Consider the following 21,352-nt stretch of genomic DNA (forward strand, 5'->3'; position numbering starts at 1 on the left):
TTAACAAAGAGCAGCTTTTCTGCTTCCCACTTCTATTTGCGTGCAGAATATGAATACTTTTCTACCTCAAAGGACTCGATTTTCTAAGTCACTTTGAAATCCTCAAAAGCTGCAATAAAACCAGTTATCTTGACTGAGATTGGGACAGGAAAAAGGGCACAGAAGGATCCCCACTGGGTGAGTTTGACAGGACCATGTGTGTGACCTCCGCAATGCTGCACAGGATTTAGTGTATCAGGACAGCACTCTCACAGAAGTCAGAGGGGCTGCCTGTCAGTAGCATTAAATTGTTTGCATTTGATTTTGTTAAAGTAACAATAGAAAGTGGAAAATAATTAATTGCAGCAAATCAATCAGATTAAAAATAATTTCCAAAAACAAAAGTAATATTTAAACAACTGGGGAATAACAGAAACCCACTTTGTAGCTTAACCGTGTCAGTTCCATCTGTTATTTTAAGGGGTGAAGCCTGAACTGAGAAATCTGTGTCACACAGAGGCCGGCAGGTTTGTGATCTCTATCGGGAGCTGCTTAACAGTTGGTCTTAATCGTTTTCCAAGGCACAAAGCCGAGATCAAGATGAATCTGTTTCCCACATTGTTTCCTCCCAACAGGGTTGGATTTCAGATTTGCCTGGATTAGAGTAAAGCCACCGGAATTCCCCACCTGGACATTAAGGTTGGAGGCCTTGATTTCAAAGACAAGTGGTATGCAGTAATTCCAACCTGGCCCCACGGGACCACAACTTTTCATTTCTAATCAGTGAACTGTCTTTGTGCAAAACATTTCTTTAGGAGGAGAAAGGGGGGGAGATTTTATTACATCTTCCCCTTTATAATTTTCTTTCAAAGCCAACATATTTTTAGCCTAAATACTAATGAATTAAAAGTAGTATCATTAGTTCACCTTTTCCAGAGAAATTAATAACAGGGCTGAGATTTTTAAATCCCATACTGCTCTTCTGCCTCACCCTGAATTTGCTCATGTGTTACTTTTTCACATAATCGGCTTGGGCTCAGTGGCTGCGCCAAACTGTGATTTAGTCTCACAGCATGCTGTAACAGCAGTGACCAGGACCTGAACCATCTGCACCTTTATCCTACAAGTGCATTTACCCAAAGGATCAGCCCTACTTCAGCTCAAGAGCTGGAGAGGAAGAAGGTCGAAGCTTCTCAAAAGCCTTCTAGGCTTATGGGAAGAATGGGACCCCTTCTCTTGCAAAGCCAAAAATATTATGGCATGGTTAAATCTCTGCACAGTGCCTCTTTGTGCTCCTCCCCTTGATATAATGAGTCCAGGCTCAACCAGCCACCCCATATCCAATTTGCAAAGCATTGTGGATGTCTTCAGCTCCCTTGCAGTGGGATGGGTCTTGGTATCTTTCCTGCATACCCTGCTCCACCCTCCTGAAGTCCTGAGCACAGACAGATGCTTAGGCCAAATTAAAAAAAAAAAAAAAAAAAAAAAAAAAAAAAAAAAAAAAAAAAAAAGTGGCGCCACCAAAAGGCTGCTTCTGCCACCCCACACACAGGGACCCACCAACCAAGACACCTTGATATGAGTATGTCCCACTGGTCTGGAAAAGTCCAAGTGTTTGTCTTGGGAAACCCCAGCTTATCTCAATGTTTTATCCATTAAGCTCCAGCTTCTATTAGCTCCCCAAGAAGGTTTACCCTGACAAATATTTCCCTATTCCAGGCAATGAGTAAAACTCATTTTAATAGACTTTAGAGGAAGAGCTTTGATTTTTACCCCTACAAAGACCTACATCTGCAAGAGAACCAGAAACAAAGGAAACAACAGCATTTGCATCACCCATGTGGATGGGTGGAGTTTTCAAATATTACTGACTTAAATCTGGACGATGGAGATGGTTAGACCAATCATCTCAGATGAGCCTGGATAAAATCTTTTTGTTTTCTTCTGCTGAAGACCAGGTGTCTCTGGCTCTCTAACAGGCAGAGGCAGCAGGGCTTGGGATGGCTGATGGAGTTACCACTTCCACAGATGCCCCTGCTTTGCTTTGAATCAAGTTATCCGTTATCAATCCACTCCTGGGACTCGACAATTTACAACAGGCATTTAGGCCATCACCCAGTTCCGTTTGCCTTAACCATCACTCAAGTGCAGCACTTGAGAATGCTGATGACAGACAAGCCATGGTCTACTCATCAGCTGCCCCAAGCCACCCTAACCACAGGTTTCATTTTTCCTTAGCCATTGGAAGTACAGAGAGAGCAAAAGTGTAAAAATGTGGACAATTCCCCCAGACCTTCTCTCTATTTGTGATATTTCAATGCAAGGATGTGCTTTTGCAGGTCAAGAAACAATTCCTGAAGTTATTGTGAGAAAGCATCCATTTCCTTCCTTTGGCTATAATATAGCAGTCCTGTTTCATTGCCATGGAGGCAATGAAACTTTAAACAACATGCAGGACTGGATATTGTTACATACCAGAGGAATACTGAAATTTGGACAAAATCTCACATTCACATGGAACAGAAGAACCACATCTCTAGACTTAGAACAATAACCGGAAACAAAAGCCACCAACCATTCGTTCAAACAAGTCTGGTGTTTGCCTCATTAGACTCAATCCTATGTGCCACACAACAGAACAGCAAACCAAAGTGCTAAATATATAAACAAAAAATTTTTAAAAATCTTTACAGCCTCTTCATCATGATGTCGGAAGGTTTTGTTGGAACACATTTTTATCTGATAGCATGTGTTTTCAATACAGACATATTTGGGCCTGCATGTCGCTATTTTAGTGCTAACATTTGCAAGCTTATTTGCTGAAGGCAATTTTTGAAGACATTTTATAAGTGGCCAAGTCCAACTTCCATTGAAGTTAAGTGGAAGACTCCCACTGACCTCAATAGGAAACAGCTCAGACAGGGCAGGATTCAGAGCTGTTATAACTCACTGAAATGCCACAAGTTGAGAATAGATCTCTGAGAGCAAAATGGGTAAGCCCAGGAGGAAAATGCTACCAAGAGAAATAAGAGGAGAATATCCATTAATAAATACATTAAAACATGGTACCATGGAATTTCATCCCTGGCTGTGCCCCTGGAGCAGATTTGCAGTCCATGTCACAGCTCACCGCTGGCTGCTGCCAACAGGATCCTTTGTGGGGCTGTGCACTACTGCTTGTGCTCACTGAACCTGACTGGGAGAGGGCAACTAAAGCAAAAAAACTGCACAAGGTAGGATGTTTTCAGCAGTTCAGAGTGATCTTGCTGAAATAACAAGATCAATTCAGACTCCTGAAGTCAGGCAGGAGCAAAAAAAGAACCCCACATTTACTGTCTTCTTTCAGATAATTATTTTCCTCTAGTTCATCACAACTAGGAAAATTTTGTTTAATAGCATGTAATATTGCTATCAAGACTGTAACTGTTCTTCCTTCATTTGAGTGGAGAAAGAGCTTGAAAAAATTCCTTGCAGAGAGCTTTTTTCCCTCTTTTTCTTGCTATAAAGCCTACACTTGCTGCAAGGGCACAAGGGATGGAAAAAGTATTTAATTAGTATTTCCAGAAATATCCTCGCCTAACCCATAATGAGGTCATGCCAGATCATAATCCTCCTCAAATACAAGAGACAAAGTGATTTCCTTTTCATACAACATCCTTTTTTGGGTGCAGCATCGACAGCTTTTCTGTGGTTTCAAAGGAAAAATAAAATTGAGTCAGTCTGAGTGGGGGAAGTCCAGAAACATCTAATACATCTTCCTATGAGATAAATTCAGCAGTGAAGACATGGGTGGGATCTAATACAACCAGGATACTTTCTTTTAAAGAAAACAGAAGGAAAAAAACCCAGACCAAACCACAGCTCCAATCGCCATGTGCCCAACTGAACTCCTTTGAACTGTCTGCTCAAATAATATTTCTCTTAAATCAAGGAGGGGTGTGTTTGGGCTACCTGTGTCTATCTGCTATTCCTCTCACTTGCCAGAACCACACCTGAGTCTTGGGTGGACCCCTGAAAACATGGAGCACTGTGGACACCACAGGGCTGGTGGCCCAGGGAGGGGCTACATTGGCACTGCTGCTGCCAGGGCTTGGCTTGCACCAAAGAGGTGCTGGCAGCAGGGGCAAGGACCAGCTGAGACCAACCTTCTCACTGGAAGGCATCCCTCCTCCTTCAGTGTTTCCAGTGACCAGAGCACTACTGTGTTTTCAACACTCCAAAAGAAAAACCCATCCCTCAAGTGGCCCTTCCTGGACAGGGAAGCTCACAATACGCCGATGTTGCACAGCCCACTCTCCTTATGAGAGATAAGTCAATGAATAACTTGTACATGGCAAATACACTAACTTGGAGGCAATCTTATCTTGATGAAGACATCAAGAGCTTGAATCCTCAGCTCCCTTAGTGGCTCATCCCAATAATTATTCAACTCCACTGTCCCATTGAGGCAGGGAGCAGAGCTCATGTAGATGCCCAGGTTTAACTTGCACCTGGTGGTGGCTCATCTGCTTTTCCCCACTGGAATAAAGCATTTCCTCTCCTTCAATATTCCATAATTAAAATAAATCAGAAAAAGGACATTATCTGCTGAATTTGCCCTCTTCTGCAAACAGACCATGTGTTATTTCACTATAGAAATAGCCGGACAAAGCTGATTTACTAGCCAGCCTCAGGAAGCCAGTGATTCTCCAACCCTCTCTCCCATCCCCCAAAGTTTATTGTTGAGTTCTTGGATCATCAAATACAGAGTGTAAAATAATTTAATGGTGGGGGGGATTTTTATCCTCCTTCTCTATCCCAATATGACTAAATTTATTGATTTTGGATTGCTGTAAATTATAATGTAATTATCCTGCTGCACAAGCAGCTTCCCATTCCAGAAATTAAAAAGCAATTCAGGTAAATGATCTTTAGTTATCATGGTGCATCCCTGCAGAACTCATTAGGTTGGGGAATTAGATGGCACACCAAAACTCTTACAGGGAGGGTGACATTGAAAACTATCATGGTCTGACAATACAGAACTTCCTTGGGAAGATAATGGGCAAAACTGCTGGTGTGGCACTTTTTTCTTCCCTTTCCTGACAAATTTGAGATGCTACCAACTTGTACTTCTCCCAGGACCTCTAATGCTCACTTACTGACCCTTCTAAAAAATAGACACCCTTCCTTTGAGATAAGAATGCCATTAAGTGGAATTTAAGAAATGGACAACATCACAAGGCCATCTGTAGAACATTGTCATCTGATCCCACTGGATCTCAGGTGGAAAAGCAGCTCATGTGAGTCAGAGTCAGCAACTACTTTTTGAGGTGCGAGACTGCCAACTGGCACAAAAGCAAGATCACACCAGATTTCCAGACAGCTAAGGTGAATTTTCCAGCTTTCCCAAAAGAAAGCTCTATCTGATGGGGTTGCTAAAAGACCTGATCGACTGTAGTCACAGAAGATATGTGCACTTTGCCAGCACAAGTGTTCTCAATCCCTTTGTCTTGCCCAAAGGTTATGTTTTGCCTCCCTAAATCTTCCTGCACTTTAGGCATTTTCCACTTGCTGTTCTGCACTGTTGTGATGGCTAAGCAGCCATCATCAGGCAGGCTTCACACTGAAGGGGCTACAGTCGTTGGCAGATGAAAGGATACGTGTGCACATAGTTTGCACATCATTAGGTTCACAAAACGCTTTGAGGATGAAATGTGCTACATAAATATAACAGGTTATTAAATTTTTTGGTGCCTGCAGTGGTCTTCGATGGTTGTGCCTAAACCTGCTACTGCTTTTAGGTTCCTGGTTGTTTTTTTTTACCCCCATGCCCCAGAAAATGTTAAGTTTCTCCCTCCAGCCAAGGAGATTTTCACACCTTCTGGTGGCCCCATGGAGCTGCTGTGTGGGGAGTCACGCTGGGTTTCAGCTGTATGTGTGCAGTCTCTGCTCATTTCCTCTGAAAGTGGTGGCTGCCAGTCTTGAAAGACCCCTCTTGCTCCCCCTGCTCTTCCCTAATAGAGCCCTTAATTAATACTGACAGCTGCTACCACTTTTGAGTAGGACAGTGCAGATCCTTGGTATATTAGTCAAACACCACCGAGATTTATGAACTCATCAGCGTGACCAGGATACTCAAAACCCTTCAATTTAAAATTCTCCTACACCATCAGAAATTTCAACTTCATCTACAAGTTCTTTGTACTGTGAAAGTTCACTAGTTCTGTTATTTCACTTCTAGTAAAGAACATGTCCTAATATGGACATTTTTGCAGCATTCAGCTAAATTCTGAAGATATACGAGGTACCCTGCTAGCCCTTTCTCCCATTAAAAACAACCTATTAACTCAGTCTCATGAAAGCCCAAGTCATATCTGGTCTCTGTTTCTAGCAGAGATGGCTCAGCAACCTCTTTCTCCCCATCTCAACAGCACACAGTGCCACAATTACACAAGGTGTTGTGGCTCAAGCATGGGACATCAGTGAAAATATCTCTGTTCTTTTTTGGGATGCATGCATACTTTTCAAATTTCCTAAAAGGAGAGATTATTTGGTTTTGGCCCGGCATCTGAAACCACTCACAGGCCACACACAAGTTACCGAGTAAGCAGACGACATCCTTTTCTTAAACCCTTATGGACACAAACAGATTTTGAAAACATGTACTTCAACCACCTCAGCAAATCGTTTCCCCGGTGTGTTGGTGTTGGGAGCCCAGTGCCTGCCCTTCCTCCTTCTCCTCACCCCCCCATTCACTGTTTACAGCAAGAAGGACATTAGTGCTGCACTGAACCTGCTCCAGTTCTTTTATATAGATTTTGACCACATAATTTGATCATGACCACCAGCAGTTTTATTGCCCTGATTTATAAGTAGCCTTGCAGGAGTTTGGGGCTTTTTTCCCTTTATTTGGTAAGAAAGTGAAATTCATACCAGTTCCTTCCCTGCTGCAGCCTGAGGACAAGCTGTAGGATCTCCACAGGGCTGCCACCCTCCCTCTGCCCTTGCTGTGGTTTCAGAGGGGAATACACACACTGCAGGAGCTGGCTGAAGCTTCTTCTCGAGCACAAATCCTCCCTGTGGCCCTCCCTGCCTCGCAGCACTTGGCTTGTCCTACCCAAGAGAACAGTCCAAGTGACATCTAGGGGAACCGATGTTGCCACTCCCCCTGTCCACGAGTGTGACACCCCGACAGAAACTCCAGTGTCATTCCCTCCCTTGCCTGCTAACCCTCCTCCCAGGGAAGTCAGAAAAGGCTTCTTTGGCCAAGTCATCACTTTTACAATCCAATAGCAGGGGATAAAAACCCAGGCAGCTCTGCCATGGAGCTAAGGGAGATGTGGCTGTTGGGTCAGGCACGTTGCTACCAACCATCTGCCTTCCCAGGGCACACTAAATCTGGGATCTGTATTAGTATTCTCCAGCAGGCATCTGGCAGATATTAAATACCAGCCTCCCCGGAGAACTTGTTACCTCCTCATGCTTGACTGGGTGAATATAAGTGAGCGCCGTGCTTGTATCTGCTACCTGAAGAGGCTAGATGAAGCCTATGTGAAACATGCCAAGACTCCATATCTGTCATTACCATACCAATTTCCTGAATGAAAACCCTGCCTGTCTTTCATTTATTCTGTCTTCTCTCTCATTACGTGACAAGAACACGCTGTACTGATTACAAAGAGAGGTCAGTATGTGACTCAAAACCTAATTTCTGTTACTCACCTAAAATGATTACTGCCTGGATGAGCATGATGTTCTGGAACAAGAATAACAAAGCCCACCAATTGTTCTGCCCTGCCACTAACATGTGAAGAACTAATTTTGCACTGGGCCATCAGTTTAGTGAAAAGGTTCATCAGAAATCCAGTCATCTCATCTTGGTAACCTCATCTTCACAACACTGTGTTCTTTTTTTCCAGCTTATCTACCTTTTGTCTTTTTCTGCACCCAGGCAATTTCTTCTTACACTTCTGAGTGTGTAATATTTCCTAACTTCTCCCTTTGCTACCAAGCTCTCCTCTTGAGGATCCCACAAAATAGTGTCTTTTGGCTCAAATGCTGCTGTTGGATTCTTGCTTCTTGCATCTCTGTAGAGCAGCTGGTCAAAGGCCTTCAGATCCCTCAGCCCTCCTCCCACACAACTTGTTCAGGCTAATTCTGCTGCTCTGTACACTACTGTATCTGAGTAAAGCCTTTTGACTTTGGTCCACTATGATTTCCATAAAGGACTCTCAGCTTCTCTCTACTACTCTGAGGTTACTGGCACCTTGTGTCTTATCCTATCAAGTAATAGCTTTGCAAAACTTTGAAGCAGAAATCACATCCTCCTTAGTTATGGGGTTCACACTGATCAAATATTCCTGGCATTTTCTTTTGCCTCACTGAACATAATAATTGCCTGGAAAAATAATTTCCAAACTACCTGCAGAACTGGCACCAGAAAATTCACAGGTGCCATGAGCCACGATCCACTTCATGAGCAGACTGGGAATGCTGGGCACAGCTGCACCCCTTGTAATAACCATGGCTTTCAAGGGTCAATTCCTTCTTCTCTTCTCGTGCCTTATTCAGCTGACATTGCCTTCAAATCCCCACTGGCTTGGGCCATCAGCCCTGTATCTCACAAAACACAAGGTTAAGTGAAGCAAATTCAGGAGGACATTTCTATTCTGCCCTCAGGACTTAACTATGGGAAGGTTTTGAGGCTGGAAAAGAATAATTTTTCATTATGGTCACAGAAAGGAAGAATAAACTAAAACCACTGCAGATACAGGCACTGAGGAAAGGCCCTTTGGGCTGATACTTAGAGAAGCTCATTTCTATCCTCACTCAAGTGCTACAGAGGTTAAAGACCTGCTACAACCTGCCATAAAAGGCAAACCCCACATTAATAGGAAATGTGTTCCCCTCCCCCATTCCAAATGTATTTTTTATGAGTAAACATTTCTGTATTAAGACTTACTGTCTTCAAAGATCCCTTTTATGTCCCAAAGGTAACCATTTAAGTGTTCTTATAACAGCTGTTACTTATCTTTACAATGGGCAGTGCATGTGAACTCAGTGTCTGAAACTTTAATTTTGCTATATATTTCTTAGTAACTACATATAAATCCAGTCTGTTTCAAGTGTCAGTGACTCTATGTGACCAAAAGATAGCCTTGGATCTTATTTCATCTGCAAAACATTGTTCTGAATGGAATTAAAAGCAGCAAAAAAATTTGCAGAACTCTCAACCCTTTTAACTTGCTTGCCTAAGTGATGCAGAATGCACAGAGCTCAGAATATGAGATGCAAATGTTTTTCACACATTCAGTCATCTCATATCTATTTTAAGAGTCACTGCTCCAGCAGTTGAAACACAGGACCCTGCAGTAAAGATGTTTTAAGGATGTCTTTTTAACAGCACAGGAAAGTTCCTCTGGAGTTTTCAAAGGGAAAAAAAAACACACCAAACAAGAATACTGCCAGCTCCTCTGCAGCTGATTGCAGTATTAGAGCATGCATGTGCACAGCAGACTAATGGGAAAGTAAGCTGAAACTAAGTTTCTCTCCAAAGCTGTTATCCCATGACAATGATTTTATCCTTCATCACCTAGCATCCAAAAGTCTAATTACAAAAGACATTGCTAAGACCACTGCCTATTGCTAGACTGGGTGAATATACATGTCTATTGGGTGTCTACTGCCTGGGCCAGGGTAAACCATGAAGCTCTCCATGGTTTCTGTAAATTCATCCAGACGTGTCCAAAATCCCACTGAGGTATTTGGAGCTCACCCACAGACTACACACGTAAGAAACTGTTTTGAACTAAGAAAAATAATTTTCTCTTGTTTTGATACAGAATATTTACAAGTTGTTATTAACAACTTGATATTCTCCAGCTGAGTTCCAGGTAAGATCACCTGAAAAACTTTCTCACTTCAGAGCAAGCATGGCCCTTTGGAATACACTCAATCTCTATACCCCCAAATGGTATCTCCACTGCAGATATTGAAAACCCCTTCACTCTAAGAACTAAAACGTAGCTTCCCCAACCCTGAAAAACTGTTTTATTGTCCCCTTTGGACAATAAATGTGACACCTAAGACATATGAACAAGGTCACCCTTGTAAGGCAGCACCCAGGGGCAGCAGCACCCTCTTGCAGGTGGTGGGGAGCGGGAAATGGTAACCTCCCCACAGTCTGACCCACTAAGTGTTTCCTTGTGACCAATGCCATAAACATGCTAACCAGATGCTGATGGATGGGCCTGGAGGCCCAAAGAACAACCCGAGTTCATTATATAAATGAGGGAGCCAAGGGAAGTCAAGCAGCTTTCCCAAAATCATGAAGGAAGTTTGGGACTTCACCAGGAACTGAAACTAATTTTCACCAGGCTCAGTTCTGTGCCCTCACTGCAGGGAGCCACCAAAAAACTTGGTATCTTCACACAAGCAGCCTCTGGGAGTCGGATCAGCTTCCCACAACACACAATAATTCCTCTCGTTAAAACAGGACGTGCAAACCAATGCCTAAAGTCCTCACCTTTGTGCTTCTCTGCTTTTACTTTATAGGCTGGCTGTAAATGCCTCTGAAAGAACATAATCAGCTGTACCTGCAAACTGACACAAACAGATTTGGCTTAACCTCAAGCCTCACTTGCAAGAAGGCACTTGCACACATTAACACAGGACAGGGATATTCACTCCAGTCAGGACATAGGCAATTCCCCCCATCACTGCTGGTCCATCCCACAAATAATAGCCATAAACCAGGGTGAGTCTCAGGTAGAAAAACTGAATGAGAATGGTAATTTCATCACCTCACAAACAGAAAAGTTTCATTTCAGAAAAATCTAAATATGAGCCAACATTCTGGCTCCAGGGTCAGCAGTGCTGATCCCCTATCACTCTCCCTTGGCTCAGAGCATCCCCACAGGTGCATAAAACCTCTGCTTTCTTTAAAATATTAAACTATTGCTGAAGCAGCACACACAGGGCCAGGGGCTTAGAAGAAGATACCTCCTCTATTGGATAGTTTTTAGGAATGTCAGACACTGATCTTTTATATCAATACAACTGAAGCCATCAAAACATCTACTTTAACTGTTTATTTAAGGATGCATCTGTTGCCAGCTGTGATTTTTTTCTGGAAATCTTTCAGTCAAGAGCTGATCACTGTAAGAAAAGAGCACAGAATAGAACAGTTTCTCGCTAAAATGGCACCATTCAATCCCTGCAAATGTCACTGTATTTTAAAAATCAGATACTGGTGACAGTAAATATAAATATTTTGCTTATAATTCTCCTGTTCTAGTTTATGATTTACGTACAATTGGAAGCATTTTCAATGGGATGATCTTAAAAAATCTGGGATTCCAGGAGGAGGAAAGAGATCTTAAAAAAAAAAAAAAAAAAAAGAGGAGAGAAACCCCCATTGAGCTCTCTAACAAACTACAAAAAAGGCAGAATCGATTTCAGTCAAGTTTGTGATCATGTGGGATCACATTGAATTTTTTTAATTTTCATTTTGGACTCAGCCCATGTGCCCAAAGTTTTGCTCAGTTCTCTCCAGCAAGGTTTGCCTGATTTCAACCCAACACCACTATGGGAGTCACAGAACACCCAGCACAGGTCATTTTCCAACACATGTCAAGTCACGAGTTTAACATAATTCTGAGGAAGTTTGCATGAAAATACTATATCCCCTTCATTCCTTCAAGAGCTAAGTATACAATCTTGGCTGAGGTTTTATTCTCTGTCATTACCATTAAGATCAGAGAACTCATCCTGTCAAGCACAGTCCCCACACAGAATTCATGGGATATCAATTTATTTCAGAATTTAAGGCTTCTGCAATTTTTGTCTCACTTGGTTCTGGAAAAATCAGTAGTCTCTAATTATGAGCCCACTGTGCTAGGTACTGAACAAAGGCACTGCTGAGTTAGTTTAAATTCAGTGATAACCTATTTGTGCTGCTGAGCATTTTCATACCCTTATGCAACAGAGAGGAATGAAGCTGACTGCTGCATCGTGATGTTCTCAGAGGCTCTGGATGATGCATACACAACTTGTGCTCATCTCTCCTAACGGGAAAGAAACAACGCCTCCGTTTGGCAGATGGGCATGAGGATTTGAGTCATCTGACCATGATTACATGGCATATCATTGAGAGAGGAAGGGCTTGCTAGTGGATACTCTGAACCAAGGAACCTGGGCTAAGACCTCTGCACTATTATCGACATCCCATGTACACCAGATATGAACTTCTGAAGTCCCAGAGATAACCACTTCTTGACATCCCTCTGAAATAGCTCAACCCATTTCAGCCACTTAGACCCAGGAAAAAAATCCTCTGTGCTCCCTGTCTGCAGAATGGGAGCAATGACATCTCCCTGTCTTTCCAGGATCAGACAGATGCTGAAGTGTTGAGGCTGTGTGGGGGCTGTACAAAGCAATAAATCCCCCCACACGCCCTGGGCTTCCCAGAAGCCACCATACAGCATAATTAATCTTCTCGAATTATAAAAAATAATAAAAACAGCACAGTGGAACTGGCTGTGTCCTCTCAGGCCTCTGCACCTCACACATCACCACACGAAACCATGAAAACAGACAACCTGATTTCATGGGGGGCAGTTTAACAAGGTGAGGAACAATGCCAAGTCCTCTTTTTCACGGCAAGGTCTATGGATGCCTTCTCAAGGCCACTTCTTTAGGGGGTGCTAGGAATAAAAGCCCCGTTTCTTGGTGCTGGTATTGGATGCACAGCATTTCTAGGAACATTTTTCTTTGCCACTCGTCTGACCTCAGGAGCAGTCCCACTGCTCTGTGCAGGCAGCCATGGAAAGCTCTGCCAAACCCTATCAATTATTTAGCATCCAAAGGTAGACCTATCTGTGTGATAAAAGGATGCATTTTATCTAAGGCTTGTTCTCCTTAAAGTGATTTACACAACTGGCCTCTATAGTTGCTTCCCTTAACATAATTATTTACTCTTGCATTAATAGCCTTCCTCCATTTGGGTTATTTTTTGGACCTTTTTGTAGCCTTGAGAATTTACTGTGGTTTTTCCCCTTGTATTTTTAGTGGGGATTTTAAATTTCCCATCTCTCTGAATGGGCTGTTAAAACACTAGTTTTGCCAACCCTGGTGTAAAGCAGGAGCAGCTCTGGGAAGCAGCCCCCCTGGCTGTGTTGACATCTGGGTGTTGAGTTGTCTCTAACTTGAGAAGCCAAGGGTGAGATTTCAGTTCAGAGCTGGCAGTCAGGGCTCCCCGACTGCTCATCAGGCTATGGACTGATGAACATGAATGAAAGGCTTGAAAGTATTAATCTAGTCCCACCTTGGTTTCTTGCTTTAACCCCACTCTGCAATTTTGGCAAAGTTGGGAAGACTGGGATTTTTCCAACTAACATCAAATCAGGCATGAAGCCCTCAAGGGAATAAGGCAGGCACATTGTGATTCACTCCACCCTAATGCAAAAGCATCCCAAACTACACACATAACTCTTAGGCAGCCAACTTTAGACAAAATAACTCCTATCCTTTGTCCTCCCATGACTATGGCAGGTTCAAATGCCATGGCTAATGGGTGCTGTTGGGAGCACTGCTTTATAAAACCTGCACAAATTCACAGATATTCAGGAAACAAGATGCCAGAGATACTAAAAATTCAAGCTATGGGGACATGCTAGCAGAAGAGACAATCCATGAAATAATCTATTATCACCACTGGATTTTCTTACTTGACTACAATTGAACAATCCACAATAGGTAAGTTTATCATCAGTTAAAAAGGTTTTATTTAGGTACCCTCTGAGGGGCACTTAAATGAAATCTAAGCTGGGTCCCCAGAGAAGCAGACTTACCAGTGTTTGCCAGAATAAACTTATGGAGCTTACAGAGTAATAGAAATGCAGAAGTGATTATTATTACAATTATTATTAATGATAATAAAACACACTCACAAAATACAAAGGTCTTCCAGGTGGTGCTTAATGGCTGGGATCACCAATGCCACAGCCAGCCTGTGAAGAATAACTTTGTCTATTTTAAAGTCATAAAAGCTTTTCAACTTGGTGCAGTATGGTTAGGGATGAGATAAAATTACTCTGTCTTCAAAAGTACCTTTGCATCTGTAATGAGCTGAAATCATAGGAACTTTTGCTAAAACAGTGTGGAGGAGCTGTATACAACCAGGGAATGCTAGCTGATGCTATGAATTATAGAATTTTTTAGAATGGAAAAGACTCTTAAGTTCATCAAGTCCAGCCATAAAGCTATTGCATCATCTAAGGGCTACACAATTTGAATCAAAAAGTCTGAATACATTAATGGTTATCCACTCTGAGGTCACACCTTTGCCACAGGGTTGGCTACCACACAAAGTCAGTAGAGAGGCCTGGGCAAGGAGTTTCCCCCATGAGGAAAAAAAGAAAACAAACCAAGAAGTCAAACTCCAATCACACATTTAAACAAAGCAAAGGATTACCTAGGCTGACTCTTTTGAAGAAGAAACTAGGGAGACAGCATTGCAAGCCATGGATGGAAGAGAAAGGGCAGGCAGAAGACAAGATGTGCTTTTGTAGCACAGTTTGTGGCAATCTTATCAAAATTCTGCCATCGTGACTGAAGAACTAAACCTGCTGCTGCCAGAGTGCTCTCTGCTAGGCCCACACCCCGGATACTGCTCATCAAACACAAAAATGGTGCACCATGGCTTTGGCTTCATCTTCCTCTACATGAATCCTTCTAAACTATCCCAAAGAGCAGGTGTCAGGTGGCCAGCATGAGACAAAACTGGCAAGCTTGTCACTGTCCTTGATATCCTGTGACTGGGGAACAGTCTCAGCCCTGCACCAGTCTGAGCATCTGAGACATGCAGCTGCCCAAAGGGACATGAGTGGGTACACACGGGACTGTAGGCAATCTGTCCACTCAGGAGGGCTACAGTAGCAAAAAAATACACTTTAGAACCCAACAGAATCAGTTTCATGAAAAGCTGAGAGAAACCATCAGAGAAGAAATACAGTTCTTGATTGCTCTTGTGGCAGCACTGCACAGAAGCCCTACCCAAGGTGGGGGCCACTAAAGTCTATGCAGTAGATGTAGGGGAATAGACTGTCAGTGGCTGTCAGGAGAATTTCTCAGTCTGAATTACAGGATTTTCCCAAAATTCAGTTTTAACCACTTGCCCCCTTTCCCCATGGAGCCAGTCCCAGCTTTTCTGCAGAACACATCTCTCAGCATTTTAAGGTCTACACAGCAAAGCAGTGCAGGGCAGGGAAACTAAGAATGTGCTTGTACTGGTTATGTTCCTTTTCCTGGAAAATGTGAACTGAATGAAAAACATTCTTCAAGAAGATCCCTGCCCCTCCAGGGTGGACATAGGAGATGACTTCATTGGAGCTGTTCTCATTCTAATTTGTCTGAGTCTTGGGCCACACAGACTATATATTTTTTCAGTGCGCTGAGGTGTGCTGGGATGCTGGCATTTCCTCCTCCTCATTTACATGGTCTTCCCATAATCTAGCACTAAGACAAGCTGAACTGCATAAGGACTCCCTGCCAATGCCACTTGGGGCTTGCTTATGGAAGACCTCTGGAGAGCGATGGGAGGTGCTCCCTGCCCTTCTCCTCTGCCTGTGAAAGGGCTGAGTGTGCTACTTCTGCAGAACTAAGCATTCCTGCCAGCCCATAAATCAAGTGAGCAAACTCCATCCCAATCTCTGATCTGCTGCAGAAAAGCCCCATACTCTGCCTTTAAAGCACACACAGGGCAAAGAGCTGTATTTCATCAACTGAAGCCTTAATATCAGAGGAGAGTCGTTACCTCCCGGAAAAAAAAAAAAAAAGCACAGCCAGAGTCTTACTAGTTCTGCAGCTTGGCTTCCCCATGTTTACACCAAATGACTTGTTGAACTTCATTATATACAAAGTATTTCCATAGATCAGAGGCAGGGAGACCTGTGCAGCTAACATAAAATAAATTACCACCCTGTGATAAATGGTTCTATTAGCAATCCAGATTGTTAAACTCAGATACAACAGGATGAAGGGAGCACTGCCCCATTCATTCTCCCTGCGGCAGATACTGAGTTGTAAATAGGTTATTTTGTGTGTAAATAACACATTAAAACTCAGCATTAGCCGTGTCTTTTGATAGAGAGGAAATTGTTCCAAATAAATAATTTTGGACAGGAATGTAAAATAAGCCAGATTTAATAGTGCATGCCTGCTGTAGCTGTGTTAAACATGACTAAAATGATAAACCCCAGAATATACTAATAGTAAACTATGCTCTGACATCAAAGTAATGAGGCTGTATTTTTACCCAGCTTTAGAAATGCTAAAATTAGTCTTGACAGAGCCAGACATCAGAAAAATGTTTCAAACATAAACACCATCAATTTGGGAACTTGGAGTTTGTGTCATGCAGAGGGTGGGGTGGAGAGGGAAAGGTGCATTCTGGACCTTGTTAAAGTTGGGCAGTTAGCATTTAGGAGAATTTGTATTTAATTTTTATTACGAGATGAGAAACTTATCTTCCTAAATATCTCTGCTTTTGAAAGAGTGGGTCATTTAAATTTTCCCTACAGTCCTGTGCCTGGGCTTCCTCATGCCTGTAGCTATAGAGGATGTGTCAGTGCCAGCCTGGAGGACACGACCCAGCCTCACTCACAGCAAACCCTCCTATCACTACCCTACACAGCAATGTGGACTTTGGCATTCAACAGAAGGGTTTTCTGAACTTGAATTGTTGTAAGTTGCCCTTCCAGAAGTAGAGACAATAAAACCAAGAGCCTCTTCTGCAGATCTAACTTGTCTAAAGTTCCCACACACTGTCATTATAAACACTTTCCATCTCAGTCACACATACACAGGTGCCCCTACTGCAAGTGAAAAGGGGAGCTTTGACTCCTTGGCCAACATGATTTATGGAAAACCAGAAAATTAGGAGAGACTTCCCTGATGTCGTATCTGTGAGGCCAATTTCTGAACATCTGATCAATGAGTTACTATAAAAAACTGTCGCAGATGATGTTTAAAATGGCAGCTTCAGAAGACTAAAAATATGGGATGCAAATTTTTAGTACAAAAGGACTCTTCTCTACTGCCGGCATCAACAATATCGATCTCTTTTCCCACAGCCATAACTTAATTTGTTAGAGGCTGGAAACATTTGAGACAAATACCCAAAGCAAGGGAACAGAAATCCAGACTGAGCATATTATCTTATAATAATAATACAGTCTAAATAATAACATAATCAAATAGTTATTCTTCAATATTTAACTAATATTCAGTTTACTCCTTCAATTAATTAGAAATAAAACCCTATGAATCTATTAATTCCTACAAGGGAAAAAGAAAACCTTATGATCTGAAAAATATGCAAAACGTGCTATGATGGCACTCCTTCTGTGTGACTCAGTAGAATAAAGGAGAAGAAATGTGTTGCAAATTACATTTGTTTGGCTCTGGAGAGCAGCTTGGTGATTTGCAGCACTGGCTGAGCCTCACTGCCACTTTCTCATATGCTAGTACAAAGAGTAAAACCTCTGCAATAAATGAAATCAAGAGTTTGTCTTGGATGAGAATAAAGACTTGCTCGTCAGGCCCCAAAGCAGGGTGGGGAGCCCAGAGGTTCCCCCTTTAAAGCTGATGCCCTCCTCAAGCTGGAACTTCCTAATTAATCTCTAAGCCTCATTTGCTTTCTTCTGTAAAAATATGATCATAAATACTCATAGCTCTGGCCTATTGTAATTACTTTAGTTTAGGGTATCAAGCATGTTATATTAGCGTGAATACCATGTAAGTAGAGTCTCATCTCTACCCAGCCTTTTTGTCATCACCTGCTAAATCACACCTTGCAGTTCACTCAGGTTAGAAGACAACTTTGTATTAATTTTTCTACTTTCAAGCACACACACAAGCAAGCTGCTGGCTTTCAGGAGCCTGTATTATGTCTAGCCAGGGTTCAAAGGAAAGCACTTGGAACCACAAGAGCACGTGCATCACCTGCAGAGTCCCAGGGCCAGCGCCCGGCCACACGCTGCTCTGCCGCTGCCCATTTTGGGTCATTTATGAGCACTTTTCTTCACAGCATGACACAGATTTCACTCTTTACATCTCATTACACAACGCTTTTATCACAATTCCCCTGACATCTTCAAACAATCCTCAACTTACTTCTCCACTTCCTCCTACTAAAAGGAGAAATATTGAGCCCATAAATCACTTTTTTCTAAAGGTGAGAGCACACTGCTAACAGAACATATCATACTGGATGCTTTAAAAACCAATTAGGTCTCCAGGGATGCCACACGGGCTGATGGACACTCCACCTCGGGGCATCCTCATTTGGATCTCTGGAAAGGTTGTGACTGCTTCCTCAGTGGAAGCACTCCCAAGGCAAGTGCCAAGCGGAGAGAAGGTGTTTATTCATAACAGCACATCTATGGGTCGTGAATTTTAGAACATGCTTGGACTATGTTGGGGCCAATCAACCCTTCAGGTCTGCCAGTCACTGAGATGATACCTCAAGTGGGCTGCCTCAGAAGTTCCTACAGCCTTTGCTTCTTCAGGGATTTGCTGGGGGATGCCAAGCTTCTGCACGTTGCTGTCCCCGCTATTTCTGCTTCCTGGCAAGCCTTCCTTTCTGCCACTTTGTGCAGGGCTCACAAGAAAAGTGGCTCAAACCCATCTAGGACCACAAAACTGCGTTTCCCTCCAAACAATTTTGTAAAAGACTTTTTGCTTGCTTTTAAGAAAAAGTTTATCAAACACATGAACTGATCTGATAGATTACTAGCTACTCCTACTTTATTCTTACTAGCTACTCCTACTTTATTCTGTGCATCTGAATCTTCACAGGTCAACTGGAAAAAGAAACCTGAGTAGCAAAGTTTATGAAAAAGGAGAGGTAAAGCAGATTTAAGCCTTTTTGGTTGGAAACTATCTTCAAAACTCAGGCAACAAAAAATTCAAACTCTCCAGCCAATCTGGGTAAGAAAGAGACAAGCTCACAGAAGAGTCATTCTGTTCTCCTGGGGTGATGAAAAAACACCCTGCAGTGAAGGAAGGGGAGAGGACAGGTTCATTTTGAGGTAGACTCTGACTAGCAACAGCGTGTATTTCAAAAAGTAAAATAAAAGCTGCCTGCAAAGTTTACACAGCTGGGGTGTCTCTTGTCACATCCAAACTGGTGCAGCCTCTCCTAAATTTGTCTCTTATACCCTGTCCAGAGATGACAACCAGTCCTCAGCGAGGGCAGTTATGGTGGCTCCCCAGTGGGCACAGCCTGGCCCACAGCTGTGCCACCACGATGAGCCCTGGCACTACTCTGGATATCAACCAGCACACGTCTGCCAGAGATGGGGGTGGGTCTTGCCTGCCACAGCAAGCAGGAGGAGGCAGGAGCAACATCCCTGCACGTTCACATGCACACCACAGTTAAATCCACCAGTAATGGCTCCATGCCTGCAGGTGTCCACAAGAGCTCCCCAGTTGACTTCAACAGCAGCAAGACCAAAACCTTGCTTAAGACACTGACTTGAACAGGAACGGCTCAAGTGGAGGGGTTTCTTTATGAATATTCCTGCACTGGGTCTGGACATTCCCAAATGCCTCTCTAACTGTGAAATCCCAGCAGCAATGACTGAAGACCACGCAGTCTGTTTAGCAGGATCACAGCTGGCACATGATACCCCTTTCTGACCAGGATAATGAGGTGCTCCCCATCTCCAGCCAGCCCCACCAGGCACTCTTTAACCATGGAGGAGTGGAGGGCACAGTGCTGCCAACACTGTGCAGCACCAGTCAGCTGGTGGCAAGCACTGATGGGATGCCCCAACTCCCCCACAGCCACCCCTCACCACCCTCACCCCAACCCAGTTCTCCATCACACAACAGTGATGTTTAGATGCCACGCAGTGACACAGTTTCCAGTTCCTCTGACAGCCAAGAACCCCAATAAACTCAGCATGTTCACAGGAAGACAGATGCCACCATACTTATTAAATTCTTACAGTCTAATGAAAAACACCCCTGCTGCTTTCAAATTGTGGAAAACAAAGTACCTCCTTGTGCCACTGCTGCTCCTGCTGCTGCTAAAGGAGGGGGTTTCTTCCCCGTCTCTGTAAAGCCATTCCCCTCCAGAACAGCACCTTTCCCTTCTTTTTTCCCAGCAGCTGTTGAAGCAGAAGTTTCCATCTTAGACGGGCATCTTCCAGCTCAGGAACCCTACAAGACATGAAACAAAACCAGATTTTGGTCACCACTCACAAAACAGGCAAAATCAGCTCCATGAAGCGGAAGATGGTTTGGCAGAGTTCAAAAGCAAATGGCAAGCAGCAAAGAATTCCTGGGTTCCTTACTCCAGCAGTCAGAGGCACAAAGGCCACAACCATGTAAAGGACTGGGTGTTCTCACAGACCTACAAAGATCAAGAACAAAAAACAATCCCCAGCTAAAAGTGGGCTACACAGTAAAGTTTACAGGTCCAAAGGGCTTTCAAGGATTATAGGATAGGTGAGATACAAATATTTAGCACACACAACATGGATTTACCCATTGTATACATGACCTAGACCATTCTAAGAAAAAACTCAGCAAAAAATTTCCAATAAAATACAGATAAACATATATTTAAAGTGGGTTTTTTTTTTCTATCCCACAGTGGGTGCTTATGCTGTGGGCTGCTTTGGAACCAGTGTCATGATCAGAACTTTTCAGCAATGCTTGTAGATAAGCCACAGCAGGTCTGCCATATCCCATCAAGTTCTCACTGGTGAAGTCTAACAAACACTGATCCCTCTCTCTCCCAAGAAAGTTCTTCTATCCTGACCAATTGCAACTGAAAATCAGCCCAGCTTTAACCCCATTACAAATGGTGAATTAAATGCCACAAAATATCCACAAAACAAGAAGACATCAAAGTACAAATAAACTTAGGTTGGTAAAACACAGCAGTTCCTGAATTCTTGGACCATTTTTTCTGTGTGATTCAGACTTAAAAGCAAACATATGGGTATCCCAAATTTACTGTAAAAATGGGGCTTCTCTTAAATGAAGAGGCATACTTTGTTTCTGAATGCAAATACTTTGTTCCCCTCATTTTACCTTGTTTGATTTCACATGTCTCCACCTGACTCCTCCTTGCACACAACCAGCACAGTTACCTGGCACCACCAGCCTCAGGCTGGTCTTGGGAAAACCCACTGCTAATTCCTCTTTCCTTTCTAATTTTCATGCAGATCTGCAATTTTTCACATGCAAATTTTCAAATGCAAATTTTTCATCTACTGAAATACTCTGGAGCACACTGGCTGTTTGCCTTACTGGAATTAATGGGATTGGGGAAATATCTGGGAAACCAGAACATTTGTGTGTGTGGGGGGGGTAGTTT

General features: G+C 43.0%; 1 protein-coding gene across 4 annotated transcripts in view; it reads right to left on the bottom strand.

Annotated features, from left to right (window-relative positions):
- GLI2 (GLI family zinc finger 2) overlaps positions 1-21,352 on the bottom strand; it is a 294,552-nt gene that overhangs the window by 118,998 nt on the left and 154,202 nt on the right. For all 4 annotated transcript variants that reach the window (XM_059852751.1, XM_059852752.1, XM_059852750.1 and 1 more), the window contains one exon: positions 20,025-20,187. In XM_059852751.1, the coding sequence (XP_059708734.1) occupies positions 20,025-20,157 (133 nt within the window). In that variant the 5' untranslated portion in view covers positions 20,158-20,187. The remainder of the gene's footprint in view (positions 1-20,024; positions 20,188-21,352) is intronic.

Source organism: Haemorhous mexicanus, chromosome 8, assembly GCF_027477595.1.
Source record: "Haemorhous mexicanus isolate bHaeMex1 chromosome 8, bHaeMex1.pri, whole genome shotgun sequence".
NCBI classification, from domain to species: domain Eukaryota; kingdom Metazoa; phylum Chordata; class Aves; order Passeriformes; family Fringillidae; genus Haemorhous; species Haemorhous mexicanus.